This window comes from Neocloeon triangulifer, unplaced genomic scaffold (genome assembly GCF_031216515.1).
Source record: "Neocloeon triangulifer isolate White Clay Creek 2 clone unplaced genomic scaffold, ASM3121651v1 ptg000014l, whole genome shotgun sequence".
NCBI lineage: Eukaryota > Metazoa > Arthropoda > Insecta > Ephemeroptera > Baetidae > Neocloeon > Neocloeon triangulifer.
In genome coordinates, this window is record NW_026775556.1 from 2,392,793 (window position 1) to 2,413,987 (window position 21,195).

Consider the following 21,195-nt stretch of genomic DNA (forward strand, 5'->3'; position numbering starts at 1 on the left):
AATTAGGGCCCGCGAGCGATCCATCTTGGGTGTGTTGTGTGTTCCGCCACGGCAGGGCGTGCACTTATTGCTCTCGCCAAACTTGGCGGATCAAAGTTTTAATCGCGCTCGCGCGCGTCAATAAAGTTTCGCCGGATGCGAACAACAAGATGAGGAAATGTACTTGAAATAAACTTCGACAACATCACATGAGCCTTCCATCATTTTTTCGTTTAGAGTTGTGGGCTTTGTTCCGTGATGAATGGACCCGTTCTTGTACCTCACAACTCCTATGATCAAAAGGAAAGCATTGAAATTAACGGAAAATGCCTGGAATGTTATCATGCTGGGACAAATTTTTGCTCGTTTTGAAGATACTTTACGGAATTTGGTTTTTCTGATATGTTTAACTCTTCACAAGTAAAAGATGGAAAATATAAGGAATTCTTCTTTAAAAAAGTATATTTTCCTTCATTCAACCCCGTTGTCCTTGTCTTATTAGGTTAAATCAGGTTTCCAAGCAAGTTAAAAAATTGTTAAATATTGAACTATTGATTTAATATTTATTTATAAGTTTGCAAAATAGTAAACAGTAATAGGAAATTTCGTGAATTTCTATAAAAAAAACTCATAAATTGTAATCTTGATATTTATTATTACCCCTGTATGAATTGTCGCTTTGAAATAAATAAATAATTTAAATCAAAATCCTGATTATCTAGTAGGTTTTTTAATTCCATTTTAATAAAAATGATAAAAATTAAGATCTTGCTTATTCTAAATTATAATATTAAAATATATTCAAAGTATAGAATTATTAAATACATAGTTTGAAACGGTTTGAAATACCCTCGTTTTGTCAGTTACCTTCGTTACTGGGGCTGAACATGAGCAAACGACACTTTTTCGCTCATTGAATGCAGCAATCAGTCTGTTAATCTGATAATAGTAGTTCCGCTGAACGCGTTCGCAATCAGTCACGCCGACTGCACTGTAATTACAAGTGTCTCGGCGGCGCACTTGCTGGACACGTTTTATTTCGATTGCGCGTCACTCGGTGCTTTTTTCGCAGCGATGGCGGCGTGATATCTCTGTCGCAGAGGGACGACGCTCGGCTGACTTTTAAAAGGGTCCCGCGTGCAAAATGTGAAAACGGGTTGTTATCGCGAAACGCCAGCAGAGCCCTGGCCGTCATTTTCGTTTTCATGGCCTGCTGCCTCTTTGAATTAATTTTCCCATCAAAATTTTCACTCTTTCTCTAGTTAAAAAAAAGTGGTGGCTTTCTGAAATGTTATTTTATTATTTACATGTAAAGGAAAGTAGAAATAACAAAGGAAGACATATAAAGGGGCAAAAGAGAAATGAATGCCGTGAACTTTTGAGCAGTGAAGAGTGTATGTGGAACTTTTCTCTTTGTTTATGTACGCGTCAGAGAGAGGGAGGAGCTTTGCGGTTGCGTTTTGCTCTTTGTGTGGCGACGTGAAATGAACACGAAGCCCTTCACCAGCGAAAGCAAGCAATGAATAATTGATCAATGTCAAACCAATCGATTCGTGAATTCGTGTCTAGGCAATTTGCTAATTGCACTCGGTAATTGATGGCTTCCTAGAAACTGCAGAATTTCATATTCGGTCGATTTTCAGTCTCGAATTGCGATTCTAGGCGGCAAAGTTGAGCTCGCAAGTCAGCGTTAAATCCACTTAGGGCGTAATTATTTCTGCCGGCGCAACTCCTCGCCTGAGAGCAAACAATCAAAGATCAATCATCGAGCTTTCGTCGAACAAGCGAAACGCGTCTCTTCTTCAGTTTTACTGCTGATTATTTCCGAAGCAAGTTCTACAGAAACTTTATACGTCCTTTTGCGCGACGAGACAATGAAGAGGGAGACGAATTCAAAATCTTCTCTCGCAAACAATAAAACCACGCGCACGTGACGAGAAAATTGCTCCCGGCTTTAATTTGATTCACAGCAGCTTTTTCACGTACATTCAGCGAATTTTGCCATCTGAACAAAGTTGTTGTTCGAGCAGCTGTCTCTTTATTTTGCCGAATTCGAACCCGGAGAGGACGCTTCCGACCGGCCGAACGTAAATCACGAGTTTTCCTTTCTCCTCCATTTTTCATCTCGTGCCGCCGACGTTCGCTCGCGTGCATCTGGCTTTCAGTTCCGCACCTCGTGCAACGCGCTGATTTGATTTCAATAAGAAGGAAAATCTACAAATGCCGACTGCCGGGTTTAACAAGAAAAGTGACAAAACGTCATTTCAGCGCCTTCTCGCGGGGTGTTATTAAAAAAGTGACATGCTTCAACTTCCTGCTGCACAAAAATAACACACTTTCTTCTCCACTCTCAATACCGACGCTACCCGACGACTGAAAATCGATGTCAGATAAATTTGCAGATTGAATAAAATGTGCATTTCCAGGATTTTCGTTTCTCTCAAAGTGTATAAAAAGATATAAAATTATTTCCATATCACTACTTACTTTGTACTTTATTTTTGCGTTGTATGCACCATGAATGGAGAATAAATAAATAATAAATATCAATCAAATGGAAATTAAAAAAAAAAAAAAAAAATGTATTATATGAGCCTTGGAAATTGTAGTCCTTTTGCCTACATGGATATAAAAATAAAATTTTTAACAACATTTGGAACTTATTTGTTTTGCAGCCTTCTTGCAGTGAAATTCCATTCATTTTTTATTCTTATTTCATGTTTATAGCAGATCTCTTACCTCCTGAATAAAATAATTTGACTTCTGAAAAGTGAAACATGAAACACATAACCTTAAACTTGCTTTCCTATTGTATTAGATTTTCAAATTTGGAAACAAAAGACACAATCTTAATAGATAATAAGAAAAAATATCCGCAAATCAAGTTAATCAGCTTTCGGAAGTTTACTTAAAATTTTCAGATATTGAGATTTGCTCGTTTATGCAATATGCTCAACATCCTGCCGAGGGTGTTGCATAACTCCCAAATTGATGGCGCGCGTTATTAAATTTCGGTCCGCTACCCAGTTAATAATAATCGTGTGCTCGCATTGGCACTAATTAAATGACGACGTTTGTTTGCACGCCCGTCGATGCATGTGTTTCGCCGACGCGCGTGTTTTCGATTTCCAGCTTTGGACACGCCCGATTCAATTTCGGGGAAATAATAAAGCGTGCGCGTAAAATGATTATCCAAAGCGGCTGGCCCTAACTTAATTTGGTCTTTCGCCGCCCCGCGGCCGCCCCTCCCCGCACATAATTCAAATCATCTCGTGTTTACTCTTGATTAAGTCATATTTCACGTGCGCGTCTCCTCCTCCCTCTTCCTCAATAAAATTTGCCCTCTTCACTGCCATTAAGTGGAGCACTCCCTCTCGACGGGCGCCAAAGGTGATTTCGGCCAAATTGCTCCTTAGCCGAGTGGTTTTGCGAACAGAAATTCGATTTTAAATTGCACACTGCTGCTGACAGCTCGCGCGCCGCCGAATTTATCAGCGCAAATTGCCTTTTCCTCATCAGCCGCGACACTCACTACTTCTCCGTGATTATGTCTGATTGATGGATTACAGTGAAATGTGAATCCACTTCTATACTAGCCATGATACTTCTTTAACAAATTATTTTTGCATTTTATTTAATTGTTAAATTGCAGTTTTAATTTTGAATAAACAAAACTGATATTTCCTTCATTTAAATTAAAAAAAAAATAGAGTAAAAATATAGAACAAGTAAATTTCAAATAATATGATTAAAAAAAAAGTTGTTTAATTACAATTGGGTATTTTTAGCAATGAGATCAGCACCTATATGTTTTCCATTCAAATTATTTTGTTTCTTTAAACTATATCTTAAAATCTACAACATAATATACCAATTCTATTTTTACTGGATTTATCGAACTGTGAAATTATTCCTGGTGTCATCTCACAATTTCCCGTTTTCACACCTGTCTGAGGCGAAAAGCTGTTGTTGCGCCTTTCCCAGATCTCAACAACAAGACATTCATAAATAAAAAGAACCGCAAATATCATCGGCAGCTGTGGAAGAATTTAGCATTGCGACAATGTGGTCGGACGGATAAGTCCCCGCTCCACTCGAATGCTCGCTCGTCTTTCCCATCTTGCCAACTAGTGCGTCGTGGGGTATAAAATGCGGGCGGAGGTTTTATATTCGGCGGCATGTGCTAATCTTCCCAGGCCCGCTTCTTTTTGTGCGCGCCGACAACAGCGAAAAATTTCCCTCCTCCTTTTCAGTCAACTGCGTGAATAAATATTTGCCACCGTCGGTGCGGCGTCGTCAATTCCATTCTTCAAGTGGTTCCCTCCGTTTCTTTTTTTCTCTGTCGACGTCGCCGCGTGCACCCACGTGTATCCAAAATCTATACATAGTGTTTGCGGCGAAACCGCGCCGCACCGAAGGCGGAATACTCTCGCCGCAGCCGTCATCATCATTTGGGTATTAAAAGAGACTTTTGCGGTTCGCTGCCGCACCTTTACGTGAGAATGGCTGCACACTTGCCATCTTTTCCCTCTCGCGCGCTGCTATAGTGCCAAGTAAATTATTTATCAAAGAAACGACTCCTCCAGCCTTTACTATTATTGCTGCCTACAAAAATTATAATATTACATGTACTCCGACTGTGGAATATTAACTCATCCGTTTGAAAAATTATGAAGAAAATAAAGTTAAAAAACCATCAAATTGAAACTTTCATTGAACGTAATTATTCAATCAAATATTTCTTCAATCTTTATTTATATTTATACTTTTTTTCTTATTTAATTATATATTCTTTGGTCAAAATTTCAAATTTTTTATTTGAACTGATTATAAAATATCAATTTTACATCATTAATAAAAAATAATAAATCGCCACCTGTTATTTACTATAGAAAATTAAAATTTTGATTGAATAAGTTGTGTGGGTTTAGTATGTTTTTAGTTTTTGCGACTCATTTTTATTAATTTTTTATTCTTTATGTCAACTTTACATTATTTATTCTGTCAAATTAACATTATTTTTAAATTATCTCAAAATATTTTGTAATGATAGTAATTTGTGAACTTGGTAATCAATGAAATAAATCAACATTTAAAACCAGCTTCTTCCTTAAACGCTTCAGTGAACTCGCAGAATATATTTTTATCTCAAGTAAATAAGGATACAATTTGGAGGCAAGTCCTTTAAGGCAGCTGGTAAAAACCCTATTAGATGAAAATATTTTTTTTTAGTAAACCAAAAGCTGGTATGAAGCCAAAAACGAAACAAGTTCTTCAAAGTTCAAATCACCTAAATGCTCTCAATTTTTGTATTATCTTTTTAATTTTTGTTCCTAGATAAATTTTCAATATACCAATAAATCACGTGAATCTAAACAAAACTTTAGCTCCTGCTTCAACTCTCCTTGAATTCTCTCTGAATGCAATGGCTTACAAATTTAATAATAAAATTTCAGATTTTTCATCTCAAGCTAATAATTTTTCTTTTACTCTGAGAGTAAAGTGTGATAAGAAAGGTCGTAATTTGATTTCGTTCTGTGTGATCAAAGTCTCATTTCTTGCCGCTCTCCGCTGAAGACTTCAATAACAATTCGCGTGGGCGAAGTTTAAAATTAAATTTCAAAGGGCATTAACTGGCGGAGCGCAAAAGAGCGATGTCGAGGCGCTGGTAATAATTTCCCGGCCGCTTCTTTTGATGTACAATAATTAATATTACACAGGCCTTAATGACTTTCGAAGGCTTTTCGCTTTTTTTTTTTGCAATTTTCGCTTGCCAAAGGCGGCTCCATTATTTGGAATACATTAAAATGCCGTCGTCTCGTTGAAAGCAAGCCCATTCACAGGCCCCCGCCGGACGCCACATGCAATATTTATTAGCTCTTTTTTTCCGCCCCGTAATAAAATGGGTGCAGCGGCAAGAGAGCAGCGCCGCCCCACTTTGACCCGGACGGGCACCTTGAGGGCCCTCTCGAGCACCAGATGGAAATGCGTCCGTTAACTCAATCACGGAACCATTAGCGAGCTCTCACTCGCAAAGGAATGAAATGCTCCCTTTTATCGCATTGTCTGTGTCGGGAAAAGGAAAAGAAAAGAAGGAAAAAGGCAGATATCGGCCAAATGTAATTTTCGGTACATTATTGCAAGCGGGTGGGAAAATATTTTCGGGCTTTTCACCACCGATATTTTCGTAGTAAATTGAATATTTAAAAAGAGAGAGCGAGCGAGAAAGGCTTGAAAGCTTCGGTTCTTTTCCTCTTTTTTCCCCTCACTCGGAGTGGTGGAGGAAAGAATGAAGTCTGTACTTGAAGATTGGATTAGCAGAAAGCTTGGCAAATAGAAAAGGTCTGCTGTGTGCTCATATCATCATAATAAAAATAATAAGAGCGGCTGAAAGCTTTTAGGAAGAAAAGTATTGACTCTTTAGACACTGCCCCTGTTTCTGAGCCATTAGGGAGAAAGAGAGACCTGCCGGGGGAGAGCGTCAACAAGAAGCAGCCACCCCTTGCCAGATGGAGGTGCCATATTTGGCCTTAAAGGAGCTCTGCTAATCCAATTCTTTCGTCGAGGCTCTCGCAAATTTCGAATTTATTCATCGGGGGGAAAGGGAGCGAGCGCAACGAAGGCTTCTTGATTAAATTGAATTTAGGTGGGCACGTGCTTCGCGTGTCGCAATTCTGACCGCCAAACGCAAAACAAGTTAGTATCAGGTTAAGCACGTCTTTTTGAACAAAGACCGTAGGGGATGATAGAGACAGTTGGCAATAGACGGCGAAGATTATTAAATAAAATTTTATATTTTTAGCAAGGATGAACTAAATCGTAAAAGTGATCCGCGATCTGCGATTGCGATCACGGAAAGCAATTTTAATGCTTAAGGGGAAGCTTATGATATAGTCAAATCAGTGCATTGTTTGATTGTTGCCGATTGTTGTACTCTGGAGTCAAATTTGGACCCTTCTTAATCTGGGAGAATTTAATGCTGAATCTGGAATAAAAAAATGTCAATTTCAGGTAGTTCGATGGAAAAATTTCTTAAACAAATAATATTTTTAATTATATTTTTTTTTTTTTTTTTTTTTTGAATGAAAGAAAATATTTTATTTTTTATGCATAGAAAAGGAGACTTTTTAATTTGAAATCAACTGTAAAAACGGAACAAAGAATAGTTACAAAATTTCTTTTTACTCTTTGTGTAATTCTTTCATCGCCATAATAATCAGTGAGTTCATTATTATTTAAAAATCAATCTAATAAGGATATTATTTTACAAATTAATTTCCCGATTGAGCTGATCACTATGATTTATTTTAATCCTTCCCAGTTCCCAGGTATGACCTTTTCAAGTTGAATCCCATCTGTCAGGGAGTTTAGAGTTGGATCTGCTGTACTTACACGTGAAATTACATGACGCAAAACGAGGCCCTAAAACGAGGCAGGTGCCGTTGGAATCGTTTTGTGCCTTATCGCATGTCAGCCACACACTAGCAGCAAACTTTCCGAAATGATAATGAGCGTCGAGGTAGGCGGCTTATGATTCTCGCAAATGCTATAGAGCGGCCGGTCGTCGCGTCGTTACTGCAAAAAGTGGGCGCAAAAGGGCATTAGGCCGGAGAGTAATTACACGCCCGCGGCCCGTGAATGCATTCGCGCCATTTTTATACGCCGATGTGTCGCCCTTGCTTTATCATCCGGTCGCGGTCAAGCTGTTACATCATTACGGCCGTGTCATAAATGTCGGCCATTATGCACTACTTTTGCATACGTGTTACTCGCTTTGAGCTTTTCACTTATGTTCTGACTCGAATTAAAAAAAAAATCTCCAGTTAGTGCGTGTTCAGCCGGGTTTGTATAACGAAATGGATTTTGCAATTTTAATGTTTCCACGTCTGAATATGGTTTTTCTACTATTTCAAAACTTATATTCTTGACGGTGAAAACCCAAATCTTTTAATTTTTCTATTTTTTTTCTTCGTGAGCAATTTACTAATTTAATAATTTTAACAGCAACATGAATTCAGAGCCAAAAATTGAATTTCGTTGGAACACAAGCTGATTTTGATTTGGAACCTGTAATAAAAAATTATTTTTCATAAAAACCATAAAATCTTTTCAACCTTTTGTATTTTTAGATCAATATTTTCCAAAAAAAAAAAAACATGTTTAAATTAAATTTTTACTTTGGAAACAAAAATTTAATTATATCGTTTCTGAAGTTTTCACATTATTTTAGTAAACAAGCGAATGAACAAAATATAAATCGTGGCGCACCTGTTATTAAGTATGAGCAAGCACAAGTGGCGAAATAAAACACTCGCCAGTTGTCTCTGCAGCTGCGAGTCAGATTAACGGAGATAAATCTCGCTTGTTGCTAAACCTAGGAGGAAGGAGGAAACAAGAAAAGTTGCAAAGCAAGATTGATCGGGGCAAAAAAGCATCGAGCGAGCGAGCACCGTCTGGCCGAATAAAAGACAACCTGTCGCGAAACAAAGGCAAATTTCAGCCGGGCCTTTGATTTTCTGCCTGGCTGAATGGTTTTCTGATTTTCCGCCTCGCTTTTATTGAACGCCTTTAATCATCGTGTTTTGCGTCGTGTCTTTTGACGGGGTGATTTTCGTTCGGGGAAAAATTTCGATTGCACCGACGGCACTGAATGGAAAAGGGCGAGTTTATTTGAAATGCGAGCGACGCAGTTTTTGCGGCGAGAATAACACACCCAGTTTACTTCCACTCGACGTCAAATAGAAATCGGTGCGTGGGTGTGCAAATTCGCCGAATCTGCTGAGTTTACAGCTTCGATGTGTGCGCCTCGGCCGCTCGGCTAATTTGTAATGCTAAGGGACGGCTGCGGTTGCTTTTGCAAGCACCACACCTCGTATTCCGTCCAACCAGCGGTTTATCTCCACCCTTCCATCACACATACGCACTCTACGCGCTAAAACACGCGTTCATAATCCAAAAACGCTCAAAAATTTAAATTTCAAATCATTGTGAATAATTAATTTGACGTTCTTATTAATTCCGCATACAGAATGACCAACACAAATTATCAAATTGAATTACTAATCATTTTTTTTTTATTTAAGGAAATTTTTCAAATTGACAAGGAACTAAAATTAAATAAAAAATTATTTTGGCAATCCAAGAAATTTGACAAATTTTTAATTATTATTATTTTTTTACAATTTTGATCCAGGAAATTTTCTAAATTTCACAGAAAAGTTTCAATTTTTACTAAAAAAAAAATATTAACTAACTACACGTTTACAAATTTTAAATAATCTACATAGTTAATGTCCACGGAAAAGTAAAATGTTTATTCTTTTCGTTTTTCTTCTCACAAGACAAATTTGATTTTGTACAAACTGTAAAGAATAAGTGAAATAATATTTTGCACCCAGTGATTGACTGACTGAGGAATACTCTTGATTCAGGGTAACATGTTGCAGAGCATAATGGGTGCTTGGCACACATTTGAGAATTCACTTGGCAAGACCAGTGGCGCGTGGTAATTAAGGAGTCTGGAGCTGCGCTGCGAGCATATTTGCATAAAGCGCAATTTGCATATCGCCGAATTATGCTTTTGATGTCATTACGCCGCTCTCAACTCTTGACTAATCTGGTGCTCATGCTTGTTGCAGTGCGGCCGCTCTCGGTCAAAATGGTGGGCCAGAACAGGCCCCTCTCGGCGGACAACAATTACGAGCTTGAGTGCCAAAGCATCGGATCCAGGCCGGCAGCCGACATCAGCTGGTGGAAGGCCAGCGTGCCTCTTAGGGACACTCGCAAATCGGTGAGTACAGCCAAATTCCCTTCACAAAGTTAATTCCTATCCAATTTGTAACTAACATTGTAAATTATGCAACAACTCAAAACAGAAAATTTAAATTTTATCTTAACATTTGCCTGCAGTTCAGAATTGAAGCCAAATTTGCCGTTTCGAATTAATTTGTGATGAACTTGGCATAAATAAGTAATTATTCCTTGTATAATTTTAATCATAAATTTTCTTAAATTGAGAAAATAATTTGAAAAGTTTATCTTGAAAGCTTTGCACAACTTCAAACTCTTCAAAGACTTGTGCAACACAAATAACAGACAAGAATTGGTCTGGAGAAACTTTGTCCAATACTTCAGTTGATGATTTTTTGGTTCATTGAAACCGCCAACGCCCTCTAAAGAAATCATAATGATGATTTCTAAAGTACTAGATTCTCAAAAATATTTTTATTTGAATAAATAAAAAATATCACTTTTCTTTTACAATGAAATTACTTTTTAACTCTGATTAGAAAGAAAATTAAAAAAGAATCTATCGGAACCTATTAAGAAATAAATCATTAAAGTAGCAATTTTGAAGCACGTGTTTCTCGGTTCATTCGGCGAGTTGGTACACGGAGCAGAAAATATTCAATCAATCGGCCTCTCCCTAACCTGACCCAACTTTAAACCAACCGCGAAACAGCAAAAGTGGCTTTGGGAGGCGGCCAGGCATGCGAAAATGGGCAGTTTTCCACACCACGCCGTCCACTTATTGATTTCGCACGCGCCTCGTCGGCGCGAGATAAAAGTTTGCCTGGCAGAAATAATAATGATGCGCGCCTATACGAAGCACAGGGGCACGGACGAAACTTCTCAAAGATCCAATCAGGCAGAAAATTGAATTAAATCGTGCCTCCGGCCAAAGCTCCATCTCCAGCAAGGAACAGCAGTGTTGAGCAAGGAAACGCAGTTCCCTGCTACTTTCAGAAAAGGTCATTAAAATAAAAATCCTTAAAAAAAAATTTAAAATAACATCTAGCTACTGGAGAAAATTGTATTTAAGAAAAAAAAACTTCAAATATGATTTTTTTTATACAGATGCAATTGTAGTTCTGCAGTTACATTGAAAAGGATCAATGTAAATACTTTTACAAGATGGGCGTTTGCTCATCTTACTGAAAAAAAACTAACCATAATTCCCACAATACACCTCAGCGCTTGCAACTTGTATCGGCCTGTTACACGATATACATCATACGGAGGAAAATAAAAACAAGTTTTTGCTCCACTTGTGATAAAATCGGATTATGTGCAACGTGTGCACACAAATCTGTGAGATAAATTAATGTGATTATGTTAAACATTAATTTAAATTGCAAATTATTAAAAAAGTTGACAATTGAGATGAATTGAAATTCAACACGGTAAAAATTATGATGTGGTTGCATTTAAATTTTTTAAATTATAATTTTGGAAGATTAACACTAATATTGCTTAATCAAGTTATCGGCTACGATTTATAAATATTAAAAGGCACTTTTTTTTAAAGAATCAATGAGCACTCCATTTTCATGAACAGGATTAGGTTTTTCTAATTCTTGAAATTATTCCACAAAAATCATCTACATTCTGCTGCAAATTTAATGATATGAAATTAGCGGTTTATTTAAAAAAAATCTGCCAGACAAAAAAGCCTGGTATTTTTGACAAGGTGTTAAATATTTATTAAAATAAACTAAATGAAAATTATATATTTACTTTGAATACTTCTCCCCGCATATTTTTAACAAGGAGCATAGTTGTTATTTTATCTTTTTTACCCTTTTTTACTACTATTGTTATCATAACTATTATCTTAAAACTCTATTTTAAGGGATTTTGTGACATTGATGCGTTACAAGCTCTCCAAACTGTTCCTCCTATTGCAAAAGCAATGTAATTTGCTCTTAAAACTGCCATTAACATGGAGCAGACGGTAGCGTGCGCGGTGATTGAATTTCCAAAGTGCACTTCAAGCCGGGCAAATAATTATGCTAAACACTTTGGAGCAGCTCTCTCATATTGGATGCTGCGAGCACGAGGGAAAAAACGAAAAGTTTGCGCCAACTTATTCTAATGATATGGACAGACAGCGAGACGAAAAAGTAGAGAGGAAAGCAGCCGGCGCCCGCGCTTTACACCGCAAAGGCAGCGCTTATTATTCTTTTGCGAAACTTCTTCGCCATGTGAAATTGAGAAGTTTATTTTAAATAGAGGAAAAAGAAGCAGCACGGCAGAGGCAATTTTAATATTAAAATTAGATCCATGGGCATAATGGTGGCGTCGATAAGGAAAGAAAGTTGAGCCGCAGAAAAAAACCAAAAAAGGTACGTCAGAGGCACTGGATAAAAGGTGCTTCGTTCGTAATAAAAAAAATATATATATTAAACCACTCAATTCCCTGTATCGCATTTTTTTATTTTATAAATTATGCTTTGATATTTTAAGGGAAAAAGAAGAAACTTGTTTTTCTTTCATATTTTCCCAAAATTTTTATAATTAAAAATATTTCAACCATCTTTGGGGTATATTTTCTGATAACCTGTTTTTATAATTAAATCGAAAATTAATTTTCCCACCTTTTTTCCCCAATGTTATTCTAAATTCATTTTTTTATTATTATTATTCCACCGGCTAAAGAAAAAAAATCCCATCACATACATCAATGTAAATTTATATATATTTTTATGTTTGTTCAGAATTTTTTTCATCCAAACCCTTTTTAATTTTGTATCCAATATATCATCAAACATTGCGCGTTGTTTATTCAATGAAAATTTCCTGCACACTTGAAACCCACACGAAATGTATTGCCAATTCCATCTCTGGATAAAATTAACGTAGCCTTGGGCGCGCACCTAGGGTTGGTTTGAATTTCAAAAGGTCGCGACAAAAAGCACCTTGGCGGTCATTAATAACAATTTTTTGCGCGACACGCATGCATTATATTCAGCGAGCTGTGCGCGGTTGGATCGTGTCATGCCACTCTCGAATTTAGGCACAAACACACTCACTGCGCTCTGGCCGGATCAATAGACAAAGGTTGAAGCCACCATTAATCAATCCAAGCTCTCAACACTTAATTTCCGGCACTGCTGCAACGTATCACTGCGCGAGAGCTGGACGCAATTCTCTCCGAAGCGTAATCGCACTTTCGTTTAATGCTCGCCCACTTGCCTGATAATAATAAAAGCTTTATTTATCGCTGCGATTCGACAATGCCCAGGGCCTGTTTGGTCATTAAAACGTGGCTGTTTTATTGATTCCGACACGCAGCCAATCGTTGATGAGCGTGTTCTTTTTTTATTCAGAACCACTGCTTTTTAATTTTCCCTTGCAGCGTCTCATGTACTAATTTTATCCAAAATTTTAGTTTTGTGATTTTGTAAATTCCGCGCAACTAAAAATAGTCAATATTGATTTTTTTACAGCCTTTCATAACAATTTATGCAAGGCGTGACACAATTTGCAAATATTTATTGCCACTTTTGCTTGCGGCGAGCAAAGGGGGAGCCGCCGCAAATGCGGAGTTTAAATAATTAGCCATGCATCGGGTCGTTGTCGTTGGTGTCAAAAAGTAAAATATGCGCGCGTCAAGCGTCCACCTGCACGGTTTGCTGTATGATGATGAGCAGCATGCGAACACGCAACAGCACTGCCAGTCACTGACTGTTTAATTAGTGGCGCGGCCAACGGAATGTCGCGCACTACACGCCCGGCTAATTATTATTGCCGGCCGGATTACAAGTGGCGGCGGCGTGTGCACGTGCGAATTAATGCAAGCGCCAGATTACATCTTTATTTCCGGTCTAATCCCCGCCACGCGGCAGGCAATAAACTTTCTTTTAATTCCGCGCACTAAATTCTAATTACGTCACCCGGTCGCAACTGCAGTCGCTTTCGATTCCTGCTTTCGACCCTAATTCCCTCCCACACACACACACAAACTCCAGAGAAATTCGCCAGATGTATGCACTCAACTAGAAGGGCAAAAGAATACCTTGTAAGAATGTTAACTTTTTTACTTAAATTTAATACTTATTTCATTTTAAATATAAATTCTGAGTCAGATAGACTTGGATGCAAAAACAAAAAGAATTGTGGTTCTGTTTGTGGCAATTAATATTTTCATCTTGATTTAAGATACTCAAAAGTTTCATTGTATATGTAGTGATGCATTTTTTTATGCCAAAAACTTTGGTCATCGACTTTAAATTCAAGATCAATATCACTTGATGATAAAAAATCCAGTTTTGTCGATAATTGCTTGTTCTAAGGTATAAAAAGACTACCCATTAAATTCTGCATTGATAAGGCTTAAAAATCACCGCAAAAAAAAAAATGATCTGGCCAAGCCAAATATTTAATTGAACATGAACCGCACCAACTCTTCTGAAAGCTACCTCGGAGTTTTTTTTTTTTTTTTTTTACTTTGCCAAACAAAAATCCACGTCTTTTACTTTAGTTTTATCCTGCGGTAATCCCTGGCCAGATCCCTCGCCTTCGCAAGCCTTGTAATTTGTCGCCGTGATCCTGCCATTTTCAAATGTTGCTTGCCGGGGGAAAACCGAAAGGGCGTGTTGACCGCAAAGTGCAGGCCCAAACAAGACCGGCCAAACAAACATTTCTTGAACTCTTTAATTGTTTCTCCGATCAAAAGCAATTGGGGAGGAGACGCAGACTGGGTGACAAATTTCCAACTTTTATTGCTTCATTACCTCGCGGCAGCCAAGCGGAGGCGACTTGCGTTTCTTTCTTTTCCTCGTAGCTGTCTCCAAAGACTTAGATGGTTCTTTACAGCTTTGCCTCCTGCAATATTAACTTTGCTGATCCTCTCTCAGGCCGGCAACAACAACAACAACTAGAGCACACAACTCGACCTATATTGATGTCCTGTGTAGCTCTTTCGCCTTTTTGATCGGCCGAAAGAAAATTAAAACAAAGCCAAATGCGTCCTGGCTTTGTCTTTATCAGTTTTTGATTATAAAGCTATAATAAACTATTTACAAATTAAAGTTCAAACAGCTTTTTCATACAAGCATTCAAATAATCTGTAATTTTTTGTGCAAATAATTATTGAACATTTTTCAAATTTGGCATGTATAGAAGCTGTAATAAAATAAATCATAAATTTAAAAGGTAATGATTCATCATTTCAATTTTTTTATTATTATTTTTTCTATTTAACTTGTTTTTAAAAATAACAAAAAAACTCGTACTCACAATCAGTAAAGCAGAGAAATTACGAATAAACACTCTCACTAAAAATTAAAATAAAAATAGTTTCAATAATTTTATTGAAATTTCCTGGGGATTTTCAGTTGACTTGCACAATCCTTTCTAGTTCTTCCAAAAAAATTTATATTTTCTAAATTCACGCCTGTTGAGTTCGCTTTTAGATTATTTAAAATATGAAGAAGGTATCAAGTTCAATGAATGTTGGCTGAAAATGAGGAAGCTTCCAATTATGGCAACAACAAGTGTAGCTTCCTTATGCTCACTCAATTATTTTCACCACCGCACATTAACAAGCACTAATTAGCAATAACATCGCGTGTATATCCAAGGCAAACACACAAAGCGCCCTTATTTACGAAATCTGGAAGGTGGATTTCGTTGCTTTTTGGTCCAACCGAAGATTCGAGAAATTCTAATTCATTTTCACCGGCAGACGTCTATTTGCATTGGTGGCGGCGGCGTGTCCTCTTTTTCATTCAAATTTAAAGTTTTTGCTCCTCCGTTGCAGTGGTGGCGGCAAAACGCCTGCTCTGTCCGCCAGCCGCTGGAATTATGTAAATACGTTTCACCATATGGTCTTGTTTTTGGATATTATATAGATGAAATATATTCACCGCATACTGGGGCGAGCGACCACCATTATGCCCGTAGCACTCTTTTGCATTCTGTCTGCGTGCTGCATGGTGTGCGGCCGGATTTTATTCATACATGAAACTTGGTAATGACGACACACGTCCGGAATTTTATGCCGGGTGTGAGAGAGCCAAAATTTCACCCTTCCTGCTTTGGCGCCTCCGGGGAAAACCTTTAATTTAAATTTCGCCAAAAATGACGGAGGTGTTTGTGGAAGTATCACACGTTTTGCCTAAAGAATTTTTGATATATAAAAATGGAATATTTAATCCAAGAAAGGAACAATCCTGAGATTCCTGAGACATTCTTAATTGAACAAGAAAATATTTTGAATTAAAAATTAAATAGTTTGATTTACGATAAATAATCCAAAAGCTTTCATTGTAATTTTAAATACAAATTATATTAATAAATAATGTATATCTGTTTTTTTTTCTTCAAAAAGTTACTTGAGATAACTTTAAATGCAATTTCTGTCTAATTACAAGTTATTTTCGAAACCCCTGCTGTAAAGCTAAAATCAGAATTGATCAAAATTTTTGTTTTTTACTTTCTACTTAAAAATTCCCTGACTATAATTATGTAAATGAATAATGCCTCACAAAACAACCAGTTATAGTGTAAATTTGGTAAAAAAAATCAGATTCAGCTGCGCAGAGCAAAAATGAAAATAATAGATCCTTGTCTTAAATAAAGTATATTTCCTATTGACTGTTCAAAATATTAAAATTAGCAATATTTTCTTCCTCTCCAAATTAAAAAAAAAAAATTCAAACAAAAATAAAAGGTGAAGTGAAAATTATATTCTAATTCTTCTCCATATTCTTTTTCGTTGGTAAAGAAAGTTGATTAGCACGGGCAATGATAAAATGTGAGCTGTGAAAAGTACCGTCTAGACATCCGTTTCCTCTTTTTCGCGGTGGTCGCCACTGGTGCCGACGCCACCGCTTTGAAGAAAAACGCCGGTTTGTTGCGGCACAAACCATTCGGCGTATTCATCATGTAATGGCCAATAAATATTCATCGCTGGGCAGCAACTCTCTTTCTGCCTGTTTTTCATCATCATCACTCATTCCCTGTGTGCGAAAGAGTGTGTTCCATCCTTTTGATACTTTGATCCTTCACAACGCGGACAACACACACACACACACACACACACACACACCAAACCCTTTTACCGGCCCTTATTTTGTTTTCCTTTTGCCGCTTTTTGCCTCTGTGTGTTTGTGCGACGCGAGATCCGCCGCTTTTTTCTAAAACCTCTTGAGCCTTAAATTAAAGTGTCCAGCAGCCCAGGTGCTTGAATGGACCCCTGTCTGTTAATGTGGAAAAAACGGGGCACTTAACAGAATGACGAGATCCCTCGCTCTTATTTGATCTGCCGCGCGTTCAAAGGCTTGAAAGGGTGTTTTGTGCGAAAACCTTTTCATGTGTCTGATTTTAAAAATAACCCTCTCCCTCTAATTGGAAACACAATTTTACGGTCCAGGACAGTATTTCTATCAAATTAATAAATGGGAAAAGTTATGGAGACTTCAAAATTTATAATTATCAAAATTTCGCCTCTTTTTTGATAAATCACCTCATTACCTGCAAACCTCAACGTTGATTTAATCTCAAATGCCACATTTAATTTGCGGATCAAAAATTATTATTAACAAAGGCAAAATGAATACAACTTTATTGCATGTTTGGTTTATTTTATGAGAGCAGAAATTGGGTAAACTTCACTGATTTTCATTTACACTTTTATCAGCTGCCTGCTTCGTTTTGACAATTTTTCAAACATTTTTCAAGAGAAAGATATGAAATTTGAAACAACAACTTAACACACAATGGAAATTATTTATTATTTTTTTTCTATCATGCATGAGCTTGCAAATATTTGCCAATACTAGTAAAGAAGCTGCGTGTTGGTGTGAGAAATAACAGCAATAAAGATTGATCAAGGATGAACCTTTCATTATTTTATGAAATAAATTTAAAATATAAAATAAAATCATTTATTCAATTCAAACCTATATTATGCACATAAAGTAAAAAAATGTAAAATATAAAAATTGAGCTCTTCTATAAACCTGAAACTTTCACCATGCTAATCAAATTTTGATTTTCTGAAGTAGGGTCAAATTTCATTTTGCGTTAGAGGGTCGCGAAAGATTCAACATTGGCGCGCACACAAGTGGCACTTGGCCGGGCAAAAATAGTCGTGGGCATAAATAATTCAAGCTTAGCCTCTCCGGCTGTTAATTTCTCTGCGGTGGCAGGTCAAAGGGACAAATTAAACGACGGCGGCCGTAAAATTTCTGGCGTAAAAGATCGTATTATGCGAGGTCAGAGGGCCGTAAAAAGCGTTATAAACAAACGCGCCGCCTCTCCTGCTTGCTGCAACGACGAGCACACACTTGATTTTAGCACAGTGGCCAGATTATGACGACACGAGAGGGCGAAATTCGGCATTAATGGCGAGTTAGCACCGCCCTAAATGTCACAATCTTCGCATTAATTGGAGCCGTTTTTGGCTAGAGAGAGAGCAAAAACGTGCAGAGTTGGAAAAGGTTAAAAAGTGCCGGCAGAAAAATGCAATTTTTTTCAATTTTCCTGACTAGCTGCTGCTGGCAAAAAGTCTTGACGTTGTGATTGACGGTCGGCATATCAAAAACTGTCGCTCACAGGTTGCCTCCGAAGTAAAACGTCAAGTTCCCCAAAAGCGCGCGCGTTGCTCTGTATTAAAACGGTGCGCGTCCATGATGGATGAAAGAGCAGCCAGCGTTTTCATTAAATTTAACTTAAAGATCAAAGTGCACCACGTGTTGATTTTCGCATAATTTAGGCTTTGTAGAAGAAAATGAAAACAAAATCAAAAACTGCTACAGGTTGTCGAGGGAGAAATGTTAGGTTTTAGTTATATGGATCGTAGAGGCATAATTAAAAGTTAAACAAAAACTCTTGACTGATAAAATGAGAAAATCCTACAAATACTAGAATATTGAGACAGTACCAAAGGTTTAAAATTTAATCATACAAAAATATTATATATGTGAATTATCACAGGAAAAAAAATCAAATTTTAAGCATATATTTATGATTAACAGTTTCCCTTTAAATTTGCAATTATTGAGTGTAGTTTAATATTCGCCAAAGAGGTAAAAACACTTTAAGAGAACAATACAACTTAATTTAGATTTAATATTACAAGAAATTGTTTTTTTTTGTAATCTTTTTAAAATCTTATTAGATTGTTTGCTCTGAGAATTCATTCTGCAAAATGATAATTTTTTTTTTTTAATTTTCTTAAATAAAAAGTTTCTTAAATGCAAAAATTTTAGTAAGTAAGAATAATTCAATCCAAATCAATTTTTTGAAAAGTGCTTAAAAGCAAAGAGAGTATTGTTTGTTATTTTTTTTTCAGCTATTTTGAAAATTATTTTAGAATTCAAGTTAAATTTTAAAACTATAGCAAAAGTTATTTCTTACTTTTTCCAACTAACTCATTCTTTTGCTCATTTTTGAGTAATCCCGTCTGCAGGGACACGTCTCGCTGCAATCAGAGTGCGATTGTGAGTCTCACTCAAAACAGTAGAATTCCGAGGAAAAAGTGGCGTTTGAGTTGCCGGGCGGTCATTTCAGTTGCGTACGAGTTGGAGGCAGTGTGTTATCTGGCTGGTGCAGCTATCCCAAGTGTACGCCTTGTCTAATAACATTCGGCCCACGAGTAATAACTGTCGCTCCTCCAGCAGCCGGCTCTTTTTCTTTTTTTTTTCAAATCCGGCGCTCTTGTGCGTCCGGCCAGATTACGCCGCCTGACGACACATGTCGGCTGTTTTAATTGTTGCTGTTGTTTTTTTCCCTGACAAAAGTCGTTTTCATGCGAGAATCGCATTAAACTTTTTCTCTTTTTGATTACAGACGAGCTCCGACGGCAACATCACAACCAGCATTCTCACGTTCCGACCGCAACTGGAAGACGCCGGCAAAATGATCACTTGTAGAGGTTCTAATCCCGCCATCCCGGACTCCACACTCGAGGATGGATGGAAACTCGATATACACCGTGAGTAGGCTTTATTGCACACGTGGTTGTTCACCACTCACCAAAATAACTCTGCTACTTGTCCTCCCTTGCGGCAACCCTTCTTTGCTGCGCGGTCCGAACCCGTCGACCGGGGATTTGCAAAGTGATTAGATTAGGGTGCTTCCCAAAAGGTTGATGAAATTCACAATATCGCACAACTTCATGCGTTAAATTTAAACCTCAATTTTACTGCTTCAAAAGAGGGTTTCGTTAAAAAAAAATCAAATTTTATTATTTTTCATATTTGCAATTTAGCCTAGTAAAGTTTACTTTTTAATTCCTGTCTCACCAAAATAAAAATAATAATAAAAAAAATACTCCTCTTTTTTCAATAAAGAAAAGTTTGTTATTCATTTGAAATTATTTTAAATTTTATATTAAAATTGTAAAATTGTAAAAAGCAAAGTTCATTTTTGTGTTATGATTGGGAAAAATCGTACCGCCTGTATTTTTGACACTTCCTAATCATATTTTTTTTACGTTTGACTTTATTTTATTCTGTTAAAAATTTATTTTGTATAATTCAACAAAATTTCAGCTCAATTTCATCTTTTTTTTTAATTCAACTTAGAATTAATATTCAACAAATCCACAATTCCCGAAGTATGTGAGCATAAATTGAAATAAATGTCAAGATGATTAACAGCTTGAAATGAAAGAGATACGTCCGGAAAAAATGTACATATTCTTTGCCAAACCAGTCTTTTGATACTTCGAAGCAAAATATTTTTAAAAGCTGCACCGCACCCCATTTCTTTTGCTCGGTGATCGTCGATGTGTCGAACGCAGCAGTCTGACACCAAACAGCCGCGAGCGGCGCGAAATTCTCTTGTTTCAAAATCGATGGAGCGCCTGCAGCTGCGATAAGTATGCACCCCGCTCGACACATCCGCCTTTCACATTGCCTAACTTGTTCGTTCCTTCTCAAGAAAAACACAATTGATGACGCTATAAATTTATGTGCAGACGTGCCGCTCGTCACGCTGGAACTCGGCAGTAATTTGAATGCCTCGCAAATACGTGAAGGCATCGACGTCTACTTTGAATGCAACATCAAGTCCAACCCGTGGGTGTACAAAGTCACTTGGCGCCACAATGTGAGTTGCACGCAACTTTCGAGACTTCTTGTGTGAGATTAAACATTTCACTTGCAGGGCAAGCTGTTGGTGAACAACGCGAGCGGCGGCATAATTGTCAGCAACCAGAGTTTGGTGTTGCAGTCGGTGACGAGGGCGCACGCCGGCCGCTACACCTGCGTGGGCAGCAATCAAGAGGGCGACGGCGAAAGCAACCCCGTCTTCCTCGACGTCAAATGTACGTAAACTTGCAGCATTTAGAATTGCTAGAGCAACCACAAGTTTGTTTAGCGGATCCTAAATCTTGACTGCTCGAGTGCAAATGGTGCAGTTCGTTTAGAATTCAAACTTTAAATTAAAAAAGTTTGTTTCATTTATTTTTTAATCTTGATAATT

At 37.4% G+C, this 21,195-nt stretch overlaps 1 protein-coding gene across 2 annotated transcripts in view; it reads left to right on the forward strand.

Moving 5' to 3' along the window:
* The window catches only part of LOC132201108 (contactin-6-like), a 159,363-nt gene that overhangs the window by 130,687 nt on the left and 7,481 nt on the right, over positions 1-21,195 (forward strand). For both annotated transcript variants that reach the window (XM_059627020.1, XM_059627019.1), the window contains exons 6-9: positions 9,618-9,769; positions 19,558-19,702; positions 20,690-20,820; positions 20,878-21,037. In XM_059627020.1, coding sequence (XP_059483003.1) covers positions 9,618-9,769; positions 19,558-19,702; positions 20,690-20,820; positions 20,878-21,037 — 588 coding nt within the window. The remainder of the gene's footprint in view (positions 1-9,617; positions 9,770-19,557; positions 19,703-20,689; positions 20,821-20,877; positions 21,038-21,195) is intronic.